This window comes from Trematomus bernacchii, unplaced genomic scaffold, assembly GCF_902827165.1.
Source record: "Trematomus bernacchii unplaced genomic scaffold, fTreBer1.1, whole genome shotgun sequence".
In the NCBI taxonomy this organism is placed as follows: Eukaryota; Metazoa; Chordata; class Actinopteri; order Perciformes; family Nototheniidae; genus Trematomus; species Trematomus bernacchii.
Genome location: NW_022987575.1, coordinates 574,004 through 596,149, shown reverse-complemented (window position 1 = coordinate 596,149; position 22,146 = coordinate 574,004). Strand labels below are relative to the sequence as shown.

Sequence of the window (22,146 nt, the reverse complement as noted above, 5' to 3'; positions counted from 1 at the left end):
TAGTGGTTCATATTAGGCTAGCAATAACGTGTTTATAATTGCAATATTATACGGGTATTCTGCTACGTTCGGTCATACATTGTAACTTGCATGAATACATTGTTTTGCGCTAGCATACAGCTAGCCTCGTTAGCTATACATGCAGTATGTACATGTACTGTCACAATGTACGGTAAATCACCCGGAGTATACTGTATGAGTATTCCGTGTGTGTGACTGCAGACATTCTCCTGCCATGACAAACATGTAAGGCCATCTGCTGACATTGTAGTTGATATCTTTAAACGCTAGCAACGTAGCATAACAAAAATGTTTTTCCGACCAAACTAAGGTCTAGCTCCGTCGGTTAGATCGGTAGCATACACGCTACGCCAGCTATAATGTAATTACGCTTCGCGACTGACCGTACGGTAAATCACCAGGAGTATACGGTCTATGACTATTTCGTGTGTGAATGCAGACATTATCCAGCTATGAGGAACATGTATGTAAGGCGATCTGCTGATATTGGAGTTGATATATGGAAACGCTAGCAACTTAGTTAGCCCAGTTAGCACTATGTCAATGACTTAGGAGTCCGGTTTACACATTTAACCAGTCGTGGTAGATACCTTGTTTGATAAATACACAAATAACAATGCAAACTTACAGGTTGTGTACCCGAATCTTCCCCTACTCCAAACGGTCCAAACAAACTATAGCCTCGTTGTTTGTGTAGCTCGGTAGCATACACGCTCGGAACGCCAGCTATAATGTAATTACGTTTCGCGACTGACCGTACGGTAAATCACCTGGAGTATACTGTCTATGAGTATTTCGTGTGTGAATGCAGACATTCTACATACATGTATGTAAGGCCATCTGCTGATATTAGAGTTGATATGGAAACGCTAGCAACTTAGTTAGCACAGTTAGCACTGGCTTAGCAGTCCGAAACATGTTTACACATTTAAACAGTCGTGGTAGATACCTTGTTTGATAAATACACAAATAACAATGCAAACTTACAGGTTGTGTACCCGAATCTTCCCCTGCTCCAAACGGTCCAAACAAGTTGTGCATATCCGGCCTCAAACTGGGCAATGTTTTGGAAGCTTTCGTCTGTGAAATGCCGGTTCTTCGAACCTCTGAAGGAACAGTGTTAAAAAGAAATTTCAACCACTGACTTCGTCGTGGTTCTTCCGTCGGTAGGACAAACAGCTCAGATTTCTCCTCACATTTCAGGAAACAGGTCCTTGGCATTGGCATGACTGGATCGATTGTGAACTGAACCAGAGCTTCCAACAGTAAATGTTAGGCTGGCAGAGGGTGCGGCCAGCGCCGCTGGGTGTGGCCATAGCTCTTCGGGATTGGTCCATTTCGTTCCGGGTACCGCATGACATCAGGCCGTACCCGGAACTAAATGGAAGACTCAAATGGGCAATGACGTATCTCCAACGAGGCGTTTTGGGGAGGTATTTTCTGTGTTAGAGTTTTACTCGCTACAGGGTGTACTTTGAGGGTTTTGACTCTGCACACCGTTTACATGCATAAAAACCTTCATAACACACAAGGGGACCGGTAATAACCGGAAAAGCATGACATGGGAGCTTTAAGACGATTTCAAAGTTCGGTGTGTTATGCTTCCCAAAGTCACCACCTTGTCATGGAAGTACTTTCATAAAAAGGACATATCGTTTTCTCTCTTACATGCAGCACTTATCAAATGACTATCTTTATAAAGTTCCCCTCCTGTGTAAAAGCTCTCTTTCCTCAAATGACAGAGTATTATGTACAAACAGTTCCTGCAATCACAGCCATGAATGCCCTTTCTCCTTCTTTCTGTGTGTTATTCTTAGTGTTTCCACACCCTGACGTCTTTGTCCTTTTGGTTTTTGTACATTGGTAATCAGCATTGCATGGCCTGTGGAGCGACAGGGGGAAAGCTCATTTGTGCTTTTATTTCTTCCAAGGACATCCACCCTGTAATAATCACAAATAACTCCTCTAACAGGATAAATCAGTGAATTATAGCTGTGGAAACCAGCCTGCTCTGACCTCCCACACAGCCTCCGCTGCTGTTTGACTTCACACACAGGAATCTGTTTGAGGACGTATGAGTTTGTCCTCTGGGTACTTTCAGTCGCTTTCTGTTGTTTCTTTATTTGCTCCGATACATCTTCTATACCGGAGGGTCCAAACACTGCTGCCAGGCTTTTATTCAGAGAGATTCCTCTTCTCTTTTTGCTTGATAACTTTTGCTTTTGGTACACAATAACAATGCTATTACTGTTAATGCAGGACTTTTACTTGTAATAGAGTATTTCTGCGTTGCTACTTTTACTCAAAGAGGACATATTTGCTAGTTTTCAGGTGCATACTAGTGTTGCTTAACACAAAGATGCCCTATTGTACTTTTGGGGGGTTTTCCCTTTCCTCTAGTTTGTTCTATAGGTTTTAGTGCATGTAAATGGTCTGCAAAGGCTAAAATCCCTGTGTTCCCTCCAGAGGGAGTTTCTCTCCCACACACTCCCCCCTGCCTCAAACACCTTCACACACGTTGCATACCGCTATTTTATTGTCATTTTCGGACACCTTAAAATACTGCCAGACTGGTGAAGCCATTTTGGCGAGCTTGTTTTGCCGCGCACAGAGAAAAGTGTCATGTATTTTACGTCATGTGACCATCGGCTCTCCCGATCGGCATTTTTAGAGAGCACCGATCAATCGGCAGAGAGTGAGTATCAGCCGATATGGATCGGTGGCCGATCGATCGGAGCATCCCTGCTAAATACTGATATACACCTGAACATCAGCAGGAGAGGACTCTTTAAAGTAGAGACACTCCATACTGATATACACCTGAACATCAGCAGGAGAGGACTCTTTAAAGTAGAGACACTCCATACTGATATACACCTGAACATCAGCAGGAGAGGACTCTTTAAAGTAGAGACACTACATACTGATATACACCTGAATATCAGCAGGAGAGGACTCTTTAAAGTAGAGACACTCCATACTGATATACACCTGAACATCAGCAGGAGAGGACTCTTTAAAGTAGAGACACTACATACTGATATACACCTGAACATCAGCAGGAGAGGACTCTTTAAAGTAGAGACACTACATACTGATATACACCTGAACATCAGCAGGAGAGGACTCTTTAAAGTAGAGACACTACATACTGATATACACCTGAACATCAGCAGCAGAGGACTCTTTAAAGTAGAGACACTACATACTGATATACACCTGAACATCAGCAGGAGAGGACTCTTTAAAGTAGAGACACTACATACTGATATACACCTGAACATCAGCAGGAGAGGACTCTTTAAAGTAGAGACACTACATACTGATATACACCTGAACATCAGCAGGAGAGGACTCTTTAAAGTAGAGACACTACATACTGATATACACCTGAACATCAGCAGGAGAGGACTCTTTAAAGTAGAGACACTACATACTGATATACACCAGAACATCAGCAGGAGAGGACTCTTTAAAGTAGAGACACTACATACTGATATACACCAGAACATCAGCAGGAGAGGACTCTTAAATGAAAAGAATAGGGCTATACAAATGTAGTATATATAGAGTATCTATTGAATACAAGACATGAAATGAATAGAATAGTACTATCAAAAAATATACAAACATTGGATACATTCAGTTTTACTGTATGCAGGTTTTTTAATTGAAATGTAACTGCAATGAGGTAGCTGTGAGTACAATCTATACAAATTGTTTAGTGTATTTTAATGGGAAAAACTGTGCTAGTCTGGCTAAAGAATCGTAACTAAATATAACAATAAATGCAATTTTCTAACTAATTAACCACTTTTGTTATGAAAATCTGAGTTAATTTACGGCTAGAAACCTTGAGAATCCACCATAAAGCGGCATTATTATTCCCTGTTTGAGCTTGTGTCATAAATTAACTAACCAAAAAGAAAAATGCTGTGGTGAAATATTCAATTGTTTAGTAATGGAGTTTTAAGAAAACAGTGGGAGCTTCGTTATCTTCCTGTGGAGAATTAATTAGTGAGTTTACTATTTCAATGCTGACAGAAAATGACTCGAATATCTCTGATTAATATTTGCTTGATTAAACAATCCCTCGCCTAAGTTAAGTTAATTTCTTCTCGTTCATTTTCCTAATTAAGGCCCTATGAAGTGATCATTTGTCGCTTGTTGTTATCGAGCCGTTTAAATGTCGAGTGTGTGAGGCTGAGTGGGGTTTATTTTTTCTGTGACGCACATCCACACTCGACCCCGGAGGCGTTAAAGAGCTCTTCACAATCAAACGCAGTCGGCTCATTGCACTTTAAGCACATCTACAGTAACTGCTGTTAATTTACTGCATCAACACATTATTTCACTTAAAACAACAGGGGAGATAATGATTGTGAAGTTGTGTGTAGGATAAGAGTTTGCTGAGGTCACTGCTTTAAATACAGATCAGAGAAAATGACCATGAAATTAAGCTCTTATAAAGTCATCTACCGGTATATAATGGAGTGGTGCAGTGATGACGTATTATTGTAGGCCGAACAGGAAGTTAGCACAGCTAGCGGTCCTTTGACTAAAAGCAATGGGATTTTACGTTATAGCCTAACGTTAGGCTATAAAGGAACTACAGCACGGTCACATGACTTCACGTCACCACCGCTAAGCTAAAGGTGGCTAATGTTGGGCTATAAAGGAACTACAGCACGGTCACATGACTTCACGTCACCACCGCTAAGCTAAAGGCGGCTAATGTTGGGCTATAAAGGAACTACAGCACGGTCACATGACTTCACGTCACCACCGCTAAGCTAAAGGCGGCTAATGTTGGGCTATAAAGGAACTACAGCACGGTCACATGACTTCACGTCACCACCGCTAAGCTAAAGGCGGCTAATGTTGGGCTATAAAGGAACTACAGCACGGTTACATGACTTCACGTCACCACCGCTAAACTAAAGGAGGCTAATGTTGGGCTATAAAGGAACTACAGCACGGTCACATGACTTCACGTCACCACCGCTAAGCTAAAGGCGGCTAATGTTGGGCTATAAAGGAACTACAGCACGGTTACATGACTTCACGTCACCACCGCTAAGCTAAAGGCGGCTAATGTTGGGCTATAAAGGAACTACAGCACGGTTACATGACTTCACGTCACCACCGCTAAACTAAAGGTGGCTAATGTTGGGCGTGATAGACACTTGTTAGCAACCTCCGTCTTTTTTATTTCCCAGTGGGGTATTTAGCAGTGGCGAACCGTCAGAGAATACCCTGGAACACTCAGATAAAACTAACAAAAAATCGATTTAATTATATAAATAAAATGTATATAAAATGAATAAATGAGAATCGTATACTGTATTGTTGATCTGTAATAGTACAGTGTTACGTTGATTTGTTTGTCCTTCTCAGTCCATGCACTACGCATTTCAGTGGTTTTGTGTTAGAAAAAAAAAGCAACCAATCACATATTTTCTGGGTCTCTTGGTAGAATATCCTTCAACTCAGGGGTCGGCAACCCCGCGTGGCACGCGGCACCGTAACCTGTGGCACACTAGGAATAAGTGGAATAAGTGTGCAAAATATTTAAATTTTATTTTCGGATCCTGAACGAGACCGCCGCCAGAGCGCGTCTCCCCGTTACCTGCAGAAGGAAGCCATGCACGCAGCGCAGCCCCGCTCTCTTTAACTCCAGGTGACTTTCTGCTGCTTTCCTCCGTGGTGCAGGGCTGATCGTTTCACCACAGAGGAAAGCACTTCACAAATTGCAGTACCCATAAGGAGCTGTACAAATGCCGCAGTGTTTGCGTGGCTGTGTCTTTAGTTGAAAGCCCAGTGGCGATCTGCTCATCTCTCATTGAAATAACATGCTACACAGGGGCGGACTGGCCATCTGTGTGTTCTGGAGAATCACAGAACGGACGATCGTCCTTATTATTATGCCGTTCAAACCAATTATTTAAATGTGTTTGTTAAATTCGGCATCATGTAAGTTGCGCTGACAGGTCCACACACTGCTTCCCCGCAGCGAGGCTCCCCCCGCCCTCCTGTTGACAGTTCACGAGCGTCGAACTCCTTGTGTTAACCACAGACCTTATTTCAGGCAGCTAACCAAAAACACATTAAAAAATACTTTGAAACAAGGGAATCAAAAAGTGCTAAAAAGCTAACTCATGTCCGGGTTTAGCACTCATTCCTGCACCACTCTCTACAGGCCTGAGCATGTAATCAAACTTAGGACAATGAAAATAAATCATAGTCATGTGATTCTTGGGAAGTAAAAAGCGTTAATGCTTGAAAAAGTTAGGAAATTATTCAGTATTCCTGTTTTTCCTCTCTATTTTTATATCCCTGGAAGTCTAAAATGCCAACTCATTTCTGGTTTTAGGACTCATTCCTGCACCACTCTATAGAGGTACACATTTTAGACCCACTACTTTACTTGTAAGTCCCACAAAGCCAAGGAGGTTGTTCATCCTTGAGTTTTTGTTGAAACAAAATGCATCAGTCGGTGCGAGATAAAAAACCTGATTGTGAGATTTTAGGGTTCGACAAATGAAATGGGTTTTGAAGAGGCAGATAGCGAGGCAGCAGCTCGTCTTTGTTTCTCTCCGCCTCCATCGTCCACGTGTTGAATGATCTGAGTCATCGGGCCGAGGTCACTGTAACAACAAAGGCAATCAGAATCCGATGAATGAAAGGAGAGAGATAGTGTCCCTGAAAACAAATAAAAGCATTACAATCCGAACCACCAACACTGTTCAAACTCAACGCCCTGTCTTCATCATCAGGATGAAAACAGACTCCATCTCCCAGCTGTTGAGCATCAAAAACAAACGTATAACACATTGAATTGTAGTGTTTGGATTCAATGTCAGAATCAGAATACTTTATTTATCGCTGGGAGAAATGTGGTTTCGTATCAGAATCAGAAACATGTTTATTACCAGGTAGGTTAACACATACAAGGAATTTGAATTGGTGTTGTGGTGCATACTGTACATACAAATAAAACAGAAACACCGATAGTAAACCATTTGAAGAAAACTATAATAACATTACAAAAAATAAAAAATATATAGTAAAATAAAGCAGTATTTACATTGAATATGATTGAAATCGTAGAAATTGTATTGGAATAAAATATGTGCAGTAATGAGGATGTTTTCCATTAATATCTCTATTTTATTAAAACCTTTTTTTGCACTGAAAACAAGTGCAAAAAAAGGTTTGAATAAAATAAAGATATTAATGGAAAACAAATCTCAGTTATCTCAGGTAACACTGTGGGGGCATCCTCTAAATCAGCGGTTCCCAACCTGTGGGCGCGGCCCCCTAGTGGTCCGCGAAGGCATTGCAAGTGGGCCGCCAAATATTTGTATTTTATTTTGTACAGGCTAAAGACACAAACATGGACATAACAATAACATATAGGAGATGACATCCCCATCTCAGACAACAACAGAAGAAATAAAGATACAGTCAGTAGGATCACTTCAACATTTCACCAACAAAAATAGGTTGACGACCAAAAACCACCAAAAACACAACATGGCATATGTATTGTTCCTTTAATCCCACTCTTCGTTAGAGCTCATTATTTCCCATGTCATGGCGTGTTCAGCCGCCCTTTGATTTTTTGTGGCAATAATTTTTTTCAAAATAAATTGTATTTTTAAACTACTCTTCAAACCCCTTCAATTAAGATTACTCCTTGATTGACTTTTAAAAATATGTATTTTAGCCAGAAGAATAGTTGTATTTATTAACAGTCTTCATCTAAAAGCCCAAATCAAATATTAAAGGGTGTAAATGTAAATTCAATATTTGCCGCCAAATCATTAGCAAAACATTATGATTTGTGTGGAAACATTTTCATTATTAAGATTTTATTTAATTTTAACCTCTTTTCCTTTCTCTTTCTTGATCCTCCTTAGCAACGGTCATTAGAGTCCCCAGCAACGGTCATTACAGTCCTTGACAGCGGTCTGTTCTACTGGATTTACAACGTGTCACATGTTCTGAATTGACCAATCAGAACTTTATTTAGCCTCCGTATTGTTTACGGTTGAAAAAAATGTGATTCTTAAGTGGGCCCTGAGTTGAAAAAGGTTGGGAACCGCTGCTCTAAATGGTAGTTTAAGTCACTGAATTCATACTTTGGGGCAAAAACTAAACAATTTCAAATGGATAAAATACATTCAGTGTTTGAATTGTACCGTTTTAACGTCTGTTAGATTAGTCGTTGTTGAAAGACAGAAGAAACACATGAATATGACAGCTGATTTAGTGATTGTGACCACATTTGACTGACGGCAGGATCCGCACAAACCCTAATCTGAACTGTAAATGGTGAATTCATTGTAAAAAACACACATTAGGTGCAGCTCAGAATGATGTATCATGGATAAAATTTCCCTTTGTTTGGATTTTCTCTTAACGGCTGATTCTTAACATCGTCAATCAACTCTCAAGTGTGTGACACAAACTGAGAGCTCTTCCACTAAAGAAAAAAAAAGTGTTTGAACAGGAATATTCCCCCCAATTACCAGCCTCCTCTGGTGAATCATCGGCAGTATTGTGTAACATTGACTCAGGCGTCTCTTTGAGAAGGCCATTAGGAGAGAAAGGAGGCCATCACGATAAAAAGATAGGCTGAGAACAAGAGTGGGGAGGAGGAGGAGGAGGAGTGCTGCAGTCGCCTCCTCAATCCCTTATTTTCTCACACACACACACACACACACACACACACACACACACACACACACACACACACACACACACACACACACACACACACACACACACACACACACACACACACACACACACACACACACACACACACAGTTGATTGAACATTTATTTCAATGGTACTTGTTTAAGAAAGGCTGCAAAATGTCACACTTAACTGTCACCCCTCCTACGCCACCTTAATCAGCAGAAACACTCCTACATCTGTACACCAAGACATGAAGCGTGTGTAGATTATAGTGCGCTGTTTCTACACCCACACACCTTGTTTCCTTTATAGCATTTTACATATTATAGTTTTCTAATTATCAATATCAAATGAGAGAAATGAGATGCTGATATGGAGTAAAAACCTGATGAAGTTGGATTTACTTTTACACATTTTGAGGCTAAATTATTACTTCAGAGGATGAATTTTGATTATTTTTGACTAATTTTGAGATTATGATATTGGAATGATTGATCATTTATGGCACAAATCTTATCATAATTGAAAAATATATCAAAGTGATGAGGTAAAGGGGATCTGTCCTGAACAAATGTGTTTTATTAAATCTGTAGAATACTGTTTGTAGGCTGGGATATCTCTGCAGCTCCACAGTACTTCATTGAAAATTGTATTTAAGACTTAATTAGCAATTATTGTGCAATTTGAATACTGCACCTGTTCATTTTTGCTATTTTGATACCATTTTTAAAATATGTGCAACCCTAGCAGATATCTTACATTTTAGTATCTGCATTTGTACGATGCTCCAGACTCCCTACATTATTTGATTGTCTTTTGGAGTCGTGCAGATGCCATATAGAGATCCCAAATGTAATGACGGTGCAGATTAAACTTTTAATGGTCCACCAGTGCTTTGGCTTTGATCCCTGCACTGTATTTTTTTCAACCCTCAAACGTAGGGATAGTTTTCTTCAGCTCCAGCTGTCACTCAGCTCTGCCAAGTCACATTTTGAGAAGCAAACTGATATCTGTACTGAAATGACTCCAAAAAGTCGATGTTAATCAGCACAGAAACTCCAAATTAGTTTCTGTAACTTTATGAGTTGACACATGCGCTCAAAGTGATCCGGTATAAACAGACTAGTAATGTTTTGATGAAAGAGAATTGGATCAAATGTTGTTCACAATGGTGCTAAATGCTAATGTCAGCATTCTCAGTAGCTCTCATTGAGAAATGCTCCAAACCATATTACAAATAAGCACTTCTGGGTTCCCTGGTCCATGTGTTTCTGGCCATGAATAAGGTTTGTGGTTAACACAAACTAAAGAGATTCAAGGTCTTTAGAGTTCCAGTGATGATGGTCATCCTTTCACTTTAGCTTAGCAAAATGACCCATATTTGCTCTCCAGTGGGAGTAATATATTGTTCCGCTGAAGGTTTTTTAAACGTTGTGAGGGACAGGACTTCAGTGGCGCCCTCGAGGTCGTCCTTCATCTATTATTCATGAGAAGAGATAAGGAACCAGAGAAGATCCTCTTGCAGAGAGAGCAGTACATAAACTAGTGGTTTGTTTAGTGCTTCAGTCATGTTGAGTAGTGATGAACAAACAGCTATATTGTCTTAGCATTAAAGGGACCTCTTTCTAATAAGTTATTCAACCTTTATTCATTCGGGAAGACTATATAGTGGTGAAGTGATGATGTGTTTTTGTTATTATCAGAGGATAGCATCATAGGGGTATATGGGTTTTCTATTGGATTTTGAAATATTGCAGAACATTTGATCCAAGGCAAACACATGATACTTCATACTTTGTTCAGCAGGATAATCTCTACATATTAGCCCCACTTTATGATAACATTAGGCTATAAAGGAACTACAGCACGGTCACATGACTTCACGTCAGCACCGCTAAGCTAAAGGTGGCTAATGTTGGGCTATAAAGGAACTACAGCACGGTCACATGACTTCACGTCAGCACCGCTAAGCTAAAGGTGGCTAATGTTGGGCTATAAAGGAACTACAGCACGGTCACATGACTTCACATCACCACCGCTAAGCTAAAGGTGGCTAATGTTGGGCTATAAAGGAACTACAGCACGGTCACATGACTTCACGTCACCACCGCTAAGCTAAAGGTGGCTAATGTTGGGCTATAAAGGAACTACAGCACGGTCACATGACTTCACGTCACCACCGCTAAGCTAAAGGAGGCTAATGTTGGGCTATAAAGGAACTACAGCACGGTCACATGACTTCACGTCACCACCGCTAAGCTAAAGGCGGCTAATGTTGGGCTATAAAGGAACTACAGCACGGTCACATGACTTCACCTCACCACCGCTAAGCTAAAGGTGGCTAATGTTGGGCTATAAAGGAACTACAGCACGGTCACATGACTTCACGTCACCACCGCTAAGCTAAAGGAGGCTAATGTTGGGCTATAAAGGAACTACAGCACGGTCACATGACTTCACGTCACCACCGCTAAGCTAAAGGCGGCTAATGTTGGGCGTGATGAAGTTTAGTCGTCTCATTTAGACACTTGTTAGCAAACGCTGTTTTTTGCTACTCTGAAGCTTCGGATATTCTTCAGTGGGTTATTTACTGATTACCTTTATGTAATGGTAATCATATTATGGCAATAACACAAAACAATTACTGGTTAAGAGTTTGATTTAAGCTGATTCAAGACGGTTAAATATTAAGAGACCTAGGATATGTTCTCATAAGATCATTATAGTATACTCCCCTTGCTCCATTTCATATTAAAAAGTACTTCACCAAGGGCCAAATAATTGATTGTTTTATTTAAGGCTCAGAGTGCTTTAATCTAAAATGAGGTTTACTTCAGTCGGTCATGTCTCCTGTTCCCCGTGGAGTAGATTTTCCAGCACAAAGAGCCCCGCTGTCGAGTTAGTCTCTCTCTGTCGGGCTTTTAAAGCCCATTTCCTGCCGCTCCATAAAGAACCCAGTGTGAAATGAACGGTTTCTCCTTCTCAGCGAGGGCACAAGTTTTTTGGCTGCTTTTATCGGGGCCTCAGCTTGACGAGTGGAAGCCCAAAGCAATCTTTTTGAATTTTAAGGAATCCCTTTTTCTGAGCAGCCGAGCAGCACTAACACCATGAGACAGCGGCAGCGCGTCCTGGCTGGCGGGCGATGGGCGGTGGGCGGACGGTGGAGTGTTTAGTTTTTTATACAGATCAAGTACTTACAGAATCCACCACAGGCTGCTCCACTCCCATACAAAAAAGAAAAAGAAAATGGTTTGTTTGAAGGCAACGCTGCTGGGAGCCATTTTCTGTCAGACAGGCTGATCATTCTCAGAGCTGCGGACCAGCGTGTCCTACGGTCCCTGAACGCACCCCCTGTGCACATGCTGATGGTGATAATGTGCCCATTATCTCAAATGTGGCCCCAGCAGAAATTATCTGATTGGTCTAAACACAGAAAAAGGCGTTCTAACGATACCTCTGATTCCACTGCTGCTGGTTGCTATACCAACTGTTGTCGTTAGGTAAAACTGCGGGGTGATTTTTCTCTTTTATCTGCACTTTTATTATCCTTTAAATAAGAAATATTCTCAGGTAGTGTTGTTTTTATTAAGATCTTAACTCTTTGGTACCGCCAAAGAAAGATGAGAAACTCTCTTGGTAATGCAAACGGCTCTAATGTAGTTTATGTACGTCTTTTTTTATTAACTGCATCTGTAGCTTTGATATTTAAATCTACCATTTCTCTGGGTCCTGCAGATGCAAAAGACAAATGATTACCAGTACGATACCTATGTTGTGCTATCAATGCCACATAAATACTCTTTTAGCAAAACTACATAATTAGAAATATAAATTCTAGCCACCAGTTGATGCTTTGAATACTGTCAGCAGGAAAGATAAGCATACATGGATTAAATGCACCCTAAAACTGGCCCAAATGTGGTTTAAATCAGTCATCCCTAACCCTGATTTAATAACCATAAGACCATATATTAAGTATTATTTGAAAGGGATTACATTCTAAAATAAACACTTTTTGATCTGCTTTATATATCGAGGTGTATTTTACCTGGATGTGTATTCTTCACGGAGCTAGCTGCCTTAAGACGTCTGATTCGTTGATATTTTCACAACACAACAAGATTAATTATCTATGAGTTTAAATCCAGAAACGCAGAGTTCTGGGACCAAGTTAACAGTGACATCCTTCAATTTGATGGTTTCAGTATTTTCACCCCAATGGTAAATCTTGCTTCAGGGATTTTCTCCCGTTCAACCAACCAAGCAATAGTTCAACACCAATATTGTTGATCTTGTGGTTTAGTTTCATTGTTCACTTTGCACTAAGATCGATAAATATCTCTACAACATATATATAAGGCTTAAAGGGGACCTATCATGCAAAATGCACTTTTTGATGTCTTTTATACATAAATACGTGTCCCCGGTGTGTGAGGGAACTCACGCAGCGTCAGAAAATAAAACCCTCTCTCTTTTCCTCCGTACCCAAATCTCTTTAAAAACGGGCTACAACGGAGCTGATTTGCCGCCGATATGACGTCAAATCGGCGGCAGACCCACAACACTATCAGAAAGTTGCTATCAGAAACAATGCCCGACTGTTTTGGACGTAATATGGTCGGTGTTTACATTAGCATCGCTAACACTCAGAGCTAACCTGTACTGGAGAGCATGTGTGTGAAGAAGCAGGAAATAAAAAGGAACTCACCTTGTGGTATAACCGGCAAGAGAGAAAGCTTTTGAGCTCCATACTGTTTCAGAAATAATCCTTGATAATCCATGATATGGTGTTTCATCACGGCAGTATTTAGTTTAGACAGTAGCTGCCGGGTCCCGCATGAGCCGGCATAAGCTCCGCCCCTCTTATTTTTATTTGTTTTCAGTTTAAAAAAATATTATTTTTTTTTGCATTTATTTATACAGGTGAAAATATCATTGAGACACAGGGTCTCATTCTCAAGAGAGACCCGTTTATACCCAGAATCAGCACTTTTGAAACAGGAAGTGAAATAGAGGGGTATGAGGCATGGCTAGAATGGGTGATCTGTTTGGTTTTTTGACCCAAACACTTCATAGACATGTTTTTTATATGTTTTTATATATCTGAGACCTATGCTATTGCCTAAAAATAGCATGATAGGTGACCTTTAAGTCAAACACATACATGCTAAAGGTGATGACCATCTGACTCTTGTGTATAGTTCATCTTGCCTGTGTGATGTGTTGTTTGACATATCGTTGGCTATACTTTGAAAATCATTGAAAGGATTTTGTCTGTGATCAGAAGAAATGTAAGAGTGGTCATTTCAGCCACGATAACAAAGTATTGGACAGAACAAAGAGTATGCTGGTGCTTCTGAATCCAATTTGTACGTTATGTGACTGATAACAATATCACCACAAAGCTGTTCTTGATCTTTTAACCATATCCCGTAATGTTCTTCAAGAGATTGGTCAATTTGGGCACTTTTCTATGTTGAAAGTTGACTTTTTTTCAAGGTTGTAAGGTCAATAAAACATGAGAACAAGAATTCCTTCAAATGAAATGTTCTCCTATCATCCATGTTGGGTTAGCTATTCTTAGAGCCTCAACTGTAGTGGAGATAAAACATCTGAAGAGGATGCATTGGCAGATATATATATTACAAGGGTGATTCTCTGTGTGAATATGATTCGAAAAGATATTCAAGTGAATTCTTGTTGAACCTTAATAATCAGATGTCTCTTGTAAGAATGATTACAGACAGTAAACATTACAGTCTACCATTTAGTCATCTTAGAAAAGTAAAATATTCAACCCTGTCACTACAGTTCAACCCTGTTATGCAAAACAATGTGACGGGGTTGAATGTGACGGGGTTGAAGTTTTTGACAAAAAGTAGCCATGAGACCTTGTTTAGCTAAGATATGGCACCACATGGAAGTTAAGGACATTACACAATTCTAATATTTTGCAAAACTATTGTTTATTTTTTACCAAACAATTGTTTACTATTATTAATTCATATAACAGAGTTGAAATGTTGAGTTTGACAATCTTAATCTGACAATTAAAAAAAAAAGAAATATAGGTAAGAGAAGATACTGACACTTGGTTTTCTTTGCCACCTTTTCTTCAGAAGACTTTTGTGATGTCACTCCCTCAATGTAGATCACACATGGACTGATCCATTATTTTAATAGGAGGGTAAATGGTGTGGCGTGACGGTGTTGAAACAAACTGGGGGGACGTGAGTCAATATTGCAATATCATAGATAATTCACGTATTTGTTCAGAATTTGATTATATTAGCAGCAACATTTTGGGATAACTGTATATGTACTTTCTCGATATTGAGCGGGACCTTGTAAGGTTAAAAAAAATTGTTAATAATTTACAAAGTGTCGGTGATGAGGTCAATATCGCACTTGATCTAAGAGGTGTTGAATTGGGCTTTCCTAATGGATCTCCTTCAACCTGTGCCTACATAAATCAGGATACAGATAATTAAAAGAAAGGGAGGAACCCAAGAAGAACTTCCTCTCTCAACTTTCATCAACAAAATTGTCTCGGTAAGCCGCTACGGTACTTTTTGGACATACTGTGACCGTAGTCCTCTGATCAGATGAGTCATGTTCATGTCTAAACTTAGTGCTGCTTCTCTCAGCTGAAAGTCTGCTCATTATTCTCACACCTGGCCTCACAGGACCGCTGCACAGGATTTAATTTGTGGCTACAGGCAGGACGCTCCGCCACATGGCACCGCCTCCACTCGTCTGTCTTCTGTTGCTTTTCCCCCTGCATTAGTCACTCTCTGAGCTCTCTTCCCTACACCTGTTTGCAAACACAAACTGTGGTAAATGCTGCTATAGTCCCTGAGAAAACACAGACAGACTCTCTCAATTTAAAGTTGTTTTCTTTTGTCTCTTTCGGCTAAACATCCAGGTCTCCGGGGACACAGAAACCCGAGCAAAGTCTGCGAATGTGCAAACAAAAATACTGTGTTTGGTGTCTTTGTTTGCTTCCTCCCACAGTGGGATTCATATGGTCTTTAAAATGATCCGTGTTCATATAGCATGTTCTCTTTCATACTTAGAAAGTGCTGCTGAGTAAACTGAAGAAAAGAGTGCTTCTTCTGTGCTTTTATTGCAAGGGGACCTATCATGCAAAATGCACTTTCTGATGTCTTTTATACATCAATATGTGTCCCCGGTGTGTCGGAGAACTCACAAAGTGTCAGGAAATAAAACCCTCTCTCTTTTCCTCCGTACCCACATCTCTAAAAACGGGGGAACAACGGAGCTGATCTAGATTTGCGTCCGATATGACGTAATATCTGAAATGTGGACCCACGGGCCTATCAGAAACGTTGCTATCAGAAACAATGCCCGACTGTTTTGGATGTAATATGGTCTGTGTTTACATTAGCATCGCTAACACTCAGAGCTAACCTGTACTGGAGAGCATGTGTGTGAAGAAGCAGGAAATAAAAAGGAACTCACCTTGTGGTATAACCGGCAAGAGAGAAAGCCTTTGAGCTCCATACTGTTTCAGAGACAATCCTTGATAATCCATGATATGGCGTTTCATCATCAAACGCCAAAATCAGCACTTTTGAAACAGGAAGTGAAATAGAGGGGTATGAGGCGTGGCTAGATCTGTTTGGTATTTTGAGAAAAACACAAATCTTTTTTTTAATCTTGTAGTACAAAATCATCCAGTCTTTCGATGGGATTAAGTATTTAGTAACTATGCATTTTAGTAGGCTATGTTTCCAACTAATGCTAAAATAATTCACGTCTGTTAGAATAGACTTTTATTTCTCCTGTTTTATGGATTAGCGTTCTTTTTTTTAACTTGATTTGGAATACGTTGAAGCATGTCTTGTGAGATTTGGTGTCAGTTCACACTCACTTGTACTAGAGTATTAGGACCACATGTGAATTTATTTTTTAGTTCTGAGTTTAGAGTCACCATCCACAAAAAAACAAAACACTTTTGGTCAAAACCTTTCAAAAATATTTCAAATATTGCCCTAATCCTCTTCCGTACACAAGTGTGTGACATCTGTGAGCGAATAGAAGTCCTTATATCTCAAAAACAAAGACTGTATATCATTTGTGTCCGCAACACATACAAAGTGTACAGAATCCACTCAAGTTAGCCATTGACATCCTAAACTGAATTGTCTACCTAATGAAACTAGAAACCGTCTTGAAATAGTGTCTCACGAGCTAGTACTTCAAATGTGGGCATGGGCGTACAACCAATAGAGCTTTCCTCGCTTCCTATCCTCAGACTTCTGGTCTCCTTGTTTGGACCACACCTCATTTTGAACGCAGTCTTCATTTTGATCTCAACTTCACATTTGAAAAAGATTCCAAAAAGCCTAAATTGTAAATTGGATGGGTTAAATGGCAGCTTGTGAATTTATTTTCTGGATTTCCCGTCAGTTTCACAGTAACATCCAGTTATGATGACATCATTCTAGACGAGTATATATAGTTCCAGATAATACATCCACACGTCTGTTAGAATAGACTTGAGTTTTTCCTGTTTCCAATTTTTTTTGGAATAGGCTCTTTTTTGGATTAGCGTGATTTTTTTTAACTTCAGTTGGAAAAACTTTCAAGCATGTCTTGTGACAATTTGTGTCTGTTCACACTCACTTGTACTAGAGTATTAGGACCACATGTGAGTTCTGAGTTCAGAGTCACAATCCACAAAAAAACAAACACTTTTGGTCAAAAACGTTTCAAATATTGCCCTAATCCTCTTCCGTACACTTGCATCTTTCCAATGACTTTACATGAATTCGGAGAATTTTTTTTCAATATTGACTTTGCTTTCTGAACTTACCATTAAGAACACAAGTGTGTGACATCTGTGAGAGAATATGAGTCCCTATATCTCAAAAACAAAGACCGTTTTGTCATTTCTGTCCTAAACACACACTCAAGTTAGCCATTGACATCCTAAATGTAATTGTCTATCTAATGAAACTAGAAACCGTCTCGAAATAGTGTCTCACGAGCTGCTACGTCCAAATCTGGGCATGGGCGTACAACCAATGGAGCTTTCCTCGCTTCCTTTCCTCTGACTTCTGGTTCCCTTGATAATTTTGAACGCAGTCTTCATTTTGATCTCAACTTCACATTTGAAAAAGATTCCAAATCGAGCCTAAGTTGTTAATTGCATGGGGACATTTTTCGGATTTCCCATTTGTCAGTTTCACAGTAACATCGGGCAATGATGACATAATTCTAGACGAGTATATATAGTTTGAGAATAATACATCCATCCCTGTGAGGGAAAGTTGCCAGTCCTCCCAGTTAAACTGTCAGCTCTTCATGAGTATCTCCAGAGGGCGAGAGGCCTCCGGAGAGAAGCTGCTAATCCACCCTGACACTGACTCCAACTTCACTCACTGTACGGAGGAAATGGATTTAAAGAAAGCTTCACTTTCGGAGTCATTCTTCTGCTCCCAGGCTATAAAGCAATTAAAGATCACATACTGTATATATGGGAATATCTAGGTCTTAAATTGACGAGACCCTGTCACGTAAAAACAGTTTAAAGAGTGAATACGTCTGACACTAGATCACTGAAGCGCTCACTGAAGAGAGGGAGGAAAGATTTCTGTTGACTGCAAGCTCGTTGTGACGGGGAGAAAAAACTAAAAATGACAAACCTCCAAACCAAGTCCTTTGAGCATCCTCTGAAACACTGTCACTGTAGGTTGGTGCAACAGCGCCATCTGCTGTTGATAAAACCTGGTGAAGGCTACACTGACACCTCCACAGTGTGAACAGTGTGATCAAAGATGAGATAAATGGTTGAGGAAACATGTCCGCTTGTTGGTAGTATCAGAAGAGTTGGTTAAGGAGGTTGGATGTCAACCTTTATGGCCATTAACACACATTTAGGGACACAATATTAGAAATAAATGCATGTAATCATTATCTTGTGGGTGGAAATCCAAAGACAATTGCCCCAAAAGTGCCTTAAGCCTGCATTTGATCTACTGTCCAGCAGGGGGCGACTCCACTGTTTGCACAAAGAAGTCTGATTCTATAGAAGTCTATGAGAAAATGAGCCGACTTTTTTCTTGTTTAATTACCTCGGGAGCAGATTTCTAATGAGTTTGGAGTCTTAATCTCTAGTTTCCAGACGTATTGAATACAGCATGATGTTGTTTCTGTACATTATTGTCCAATTCAGAGTCAAATAGACGATAAAACATCGTGTGTCTTAGGGCGTGGCTGCTTTGTGATTGACTGGTTTTCTATGTTTTTGTTTTAGAAACATTTTATTTATATAGCAATACCACAGATCACACATTTGTCTCTGTCTGTTACTTCAGATGAAAATAAGGAGCCCCTCCCCACGCCCCTCTGAGAGAGATTTGGTTAAAAAGAACTCAATGGTGCTCTAGGAGGAGATTCAGGTGATAAGGTGGGGGGGGGGGTTACCTTGGTTGGTGATTGGCTAATGGTTACACAAGACAAAACATCGTTATGACATCATAAAGTGGCCAAAATCTGATCAGCTCATTTTCAGACAGGTTTTTATAGAAATGGATCAGGACAAAAAGAGAGAGAATCTTTGTTCCTGAAACTTTCAGAGTCTCTTTACACAGAGGGGACACATGTTGATGTAGAAGAGACATGAAGAAGAGGGGACACATGCTGATGTAGAAGAGACATGAAGAAGAGGGGACACATGTTGATGTAGAAGAGACATGAAGAAGAGGGGACACATGTTGATGTAGAAGAGACATGAAGAAGAGGGGACACATGTTGATGTAGAAGAGACATGAAGAAGAGGGGACACATGTTGATGTAGAAGAGACATGAAGAAGAGGGGACACATGTTGATGAAGAAGAGACATGAAGAAGAGGGGACACATGTTGATGTAGAAGAGACATGGAGAAGAGGGGACACATGTTGATGTAGAAGAGACATGAAGAAGAGGGGACACATGTTGATGTAGAAGAGACATGAAGAAGAGGGGACACATGTTGATGTAGAAGAGACATGAAGAAGAGGGGACACATGTTGATATAGAAGAGACATGAAGAAGAGGGGACACATGTTGATGTAGAAGAGACATGAAGAAGAGGGGACACATGTTGATGTAGAAGAGACATGAAGAAGAGGGGACACATGTTGATGTAGAAGAGACATGAAGAAGAGGGGACACATGTTGATGTAGAAGAGACATGAAGAAGAGGGGACACATGTTGATGTAGAAGAGACATGAAGAAGAGGGGACACATGTTGATGTAGAAGAGACATGAAGAAGAGGGGACACATGTTGATGTAGAAGAGACATGAAGAAGAGGGGACACATGTTGATGTAGAAGAGACATGAAGAAGTGGATTCTGCATAATAGGTGACCTTTAATAATCATTTCTTATATTTGATGCTTTTCTGATGTCCTCTTCGTCTCGTTTGTCTGTCCATCAGCCCGGGGAGTTCCTGCGGATCTACAACCTGCGAGCGATCCCAGGATCCAGCAAGGTGCCGGGCCTCACCAGCAGCCAGAAGGAGCTGGACCACCTGGCCTTCCACCTGCACGGAGGAAACGCCTTCGGGAGGGGCATCCGGGTGCTTCCAGAAGACTGCCCCGACGTGCAGGAGATGAAGAGGTACGGCAGGAGACAAAGTCAACTTGATTGTCAATCTTTCAGTTTGGGTGCACAGACAGAGAGATCAAAATACCGTTTCCCACAATCCAGAATACAAAACCAAATATATATAAAAATATGTATACCTTTTTATATACACAATCAAAAGACACATTTATACATATGCACACATTAAGACCTGTATAAATGTGTCTTTTGATTGTGTATATATATATATATACACAATCAAAAGACACATTTATTGTCCATTTATTTTTGATAATTATTACTATCTAACTTAAAGTGGACCTATCATGCTATATGTTAATAATATAGTGTAGGACCATACCTATATAAGGCATATTTATACTTTTTTTTTTTCAAAATACCAAACAGATCATGCATTTTAGCCATGCCTCATTTTGCTCAATTTGACATTTTTTAGCTCTGTTTTAGCAAGGGCAGATTCAGTGAGAACAGCACCACCTACAGGCCTGGCATATGTACTACAGCGTCTCCAGCGCTTTCGAACGGCAATGGCCGTGGCTGTCTCCTCCTGATTGGTGGAGTTGGCCCAATAGCCGTAGCGCCACCGTCCTGACGTCAGGACAGTGTTCAAATCTGGATCAGTTTTTATCAGATCCGTTGCAGCCCCTTTTTTAGAGATTTGGGTATGGAGGAAAATAGAGAGGGTTGTGTTTTCTGACACTTGGTGAGTTCCCTGGAACACCGGGGACACATATTCATGTAGAAAAGACGTACAAAAGTGCATTTTGCATGATAGGTCCCCTTTAATGTTGTTGTTGCCTCTATCCCCCGGATAGAGAATGGTAGAGGTTGGGGATCCCTACATTGTGCAGTGTTTTTTATTTCTTGTTCTTATCTACGTCGCTTACTTGTCTTGTCATGTCTGAGCTGTTCTGTTTTGTGTTGTATTTGAAAAATGTAATAAAGATATTATATATACAAAATTAAAAAAAGACACATTTATACAGGAGACAAGGGACAAATGTATACTGAGATAAACTATGGGTTGAATTGCACTATTTTATTTCTATTGTTATTTATTTCCCTATTTGTATTGGTTTCATTAGTTTATGTCCTATATATATTCATGTTGCTCTGTTGCCATATCTACACTGTAGCTAATGTGCACATGACAATAAAGCCTTGAATCTGAATCTTGAATCCTGAAAAGAATAGTCGTGAACGTGCTTTATGTTGCAAACAGAGCTCTGGTTCCTGCTGTGATTCACAATTTGAAAAGATAACACCAAAGCAGTTGTTTAATTGATATCAAGACACAATAAAGTCTACAGTACACTGAGCAAGTGCATTGAGCACATCTGACTGGATGACTCAGAACTTTGGTCCTCTGAGCAAGGCCTCCTAAGGGTGCCCCGAACCAGGCTAAAGACTAAGGGGGACCGTGCATTTGAGGCGGTGGCCCCAAGGCTTTGGAACAAACTCCCCCAGAAAATAAAAACCTCTCCCTCAATAGAGATTTTTAAGGGGCAGCTAAAGACCCACCTCTTCCGACAGGCCTTTGGGGCGTCGGAGGAGGTGAGTTAGTAGCTGTCTTTTATTGGTGTTTTATCCTATGTATTACCTGCTGTTGTTTTATGCCTTTTATTCTACATTTTAGTTGTACTGTGAATTGTGTACTGTACTGTAAAGCACTTTGTACATTCGTGTTGAGAAGGGTGCTACAGTATATAAATAAAGTTTGACTTACTTACTTACTAACTTTCTCCAACTGAACAAACAAAAAACTGAGATCATTGTTTTTTGAGCAAAGAAGGGCCGA

At 40.2% G+C, this 22,146-nt stretch overlaps 1 protein-coding gene across 2 annotated transcripts in view; it reads left to right on the top strand.

Annotated features, from left to right (window-relative positions):
- pot1 (protection of telomeres 1 homolog) overlaps window positions 1–22,146 on the top strand; it is a 95,092-nt gene that overhangs the window by 56,623 nt on the left and 16,323 nt on the right. For both annotated transcript variants that reach the window (XM_034126776.1, XM_034126775.1), the window contains exon 11: window positions 20,179–20,360. In XM_034126776.1, the coding sequence (XP_033982667.1) occupies window positions 20,179–20,360 (182 nt within the window). The remainder of the gene's footprint in view (window positions 1–20,178; window positions 20,361–22,146) is intronic.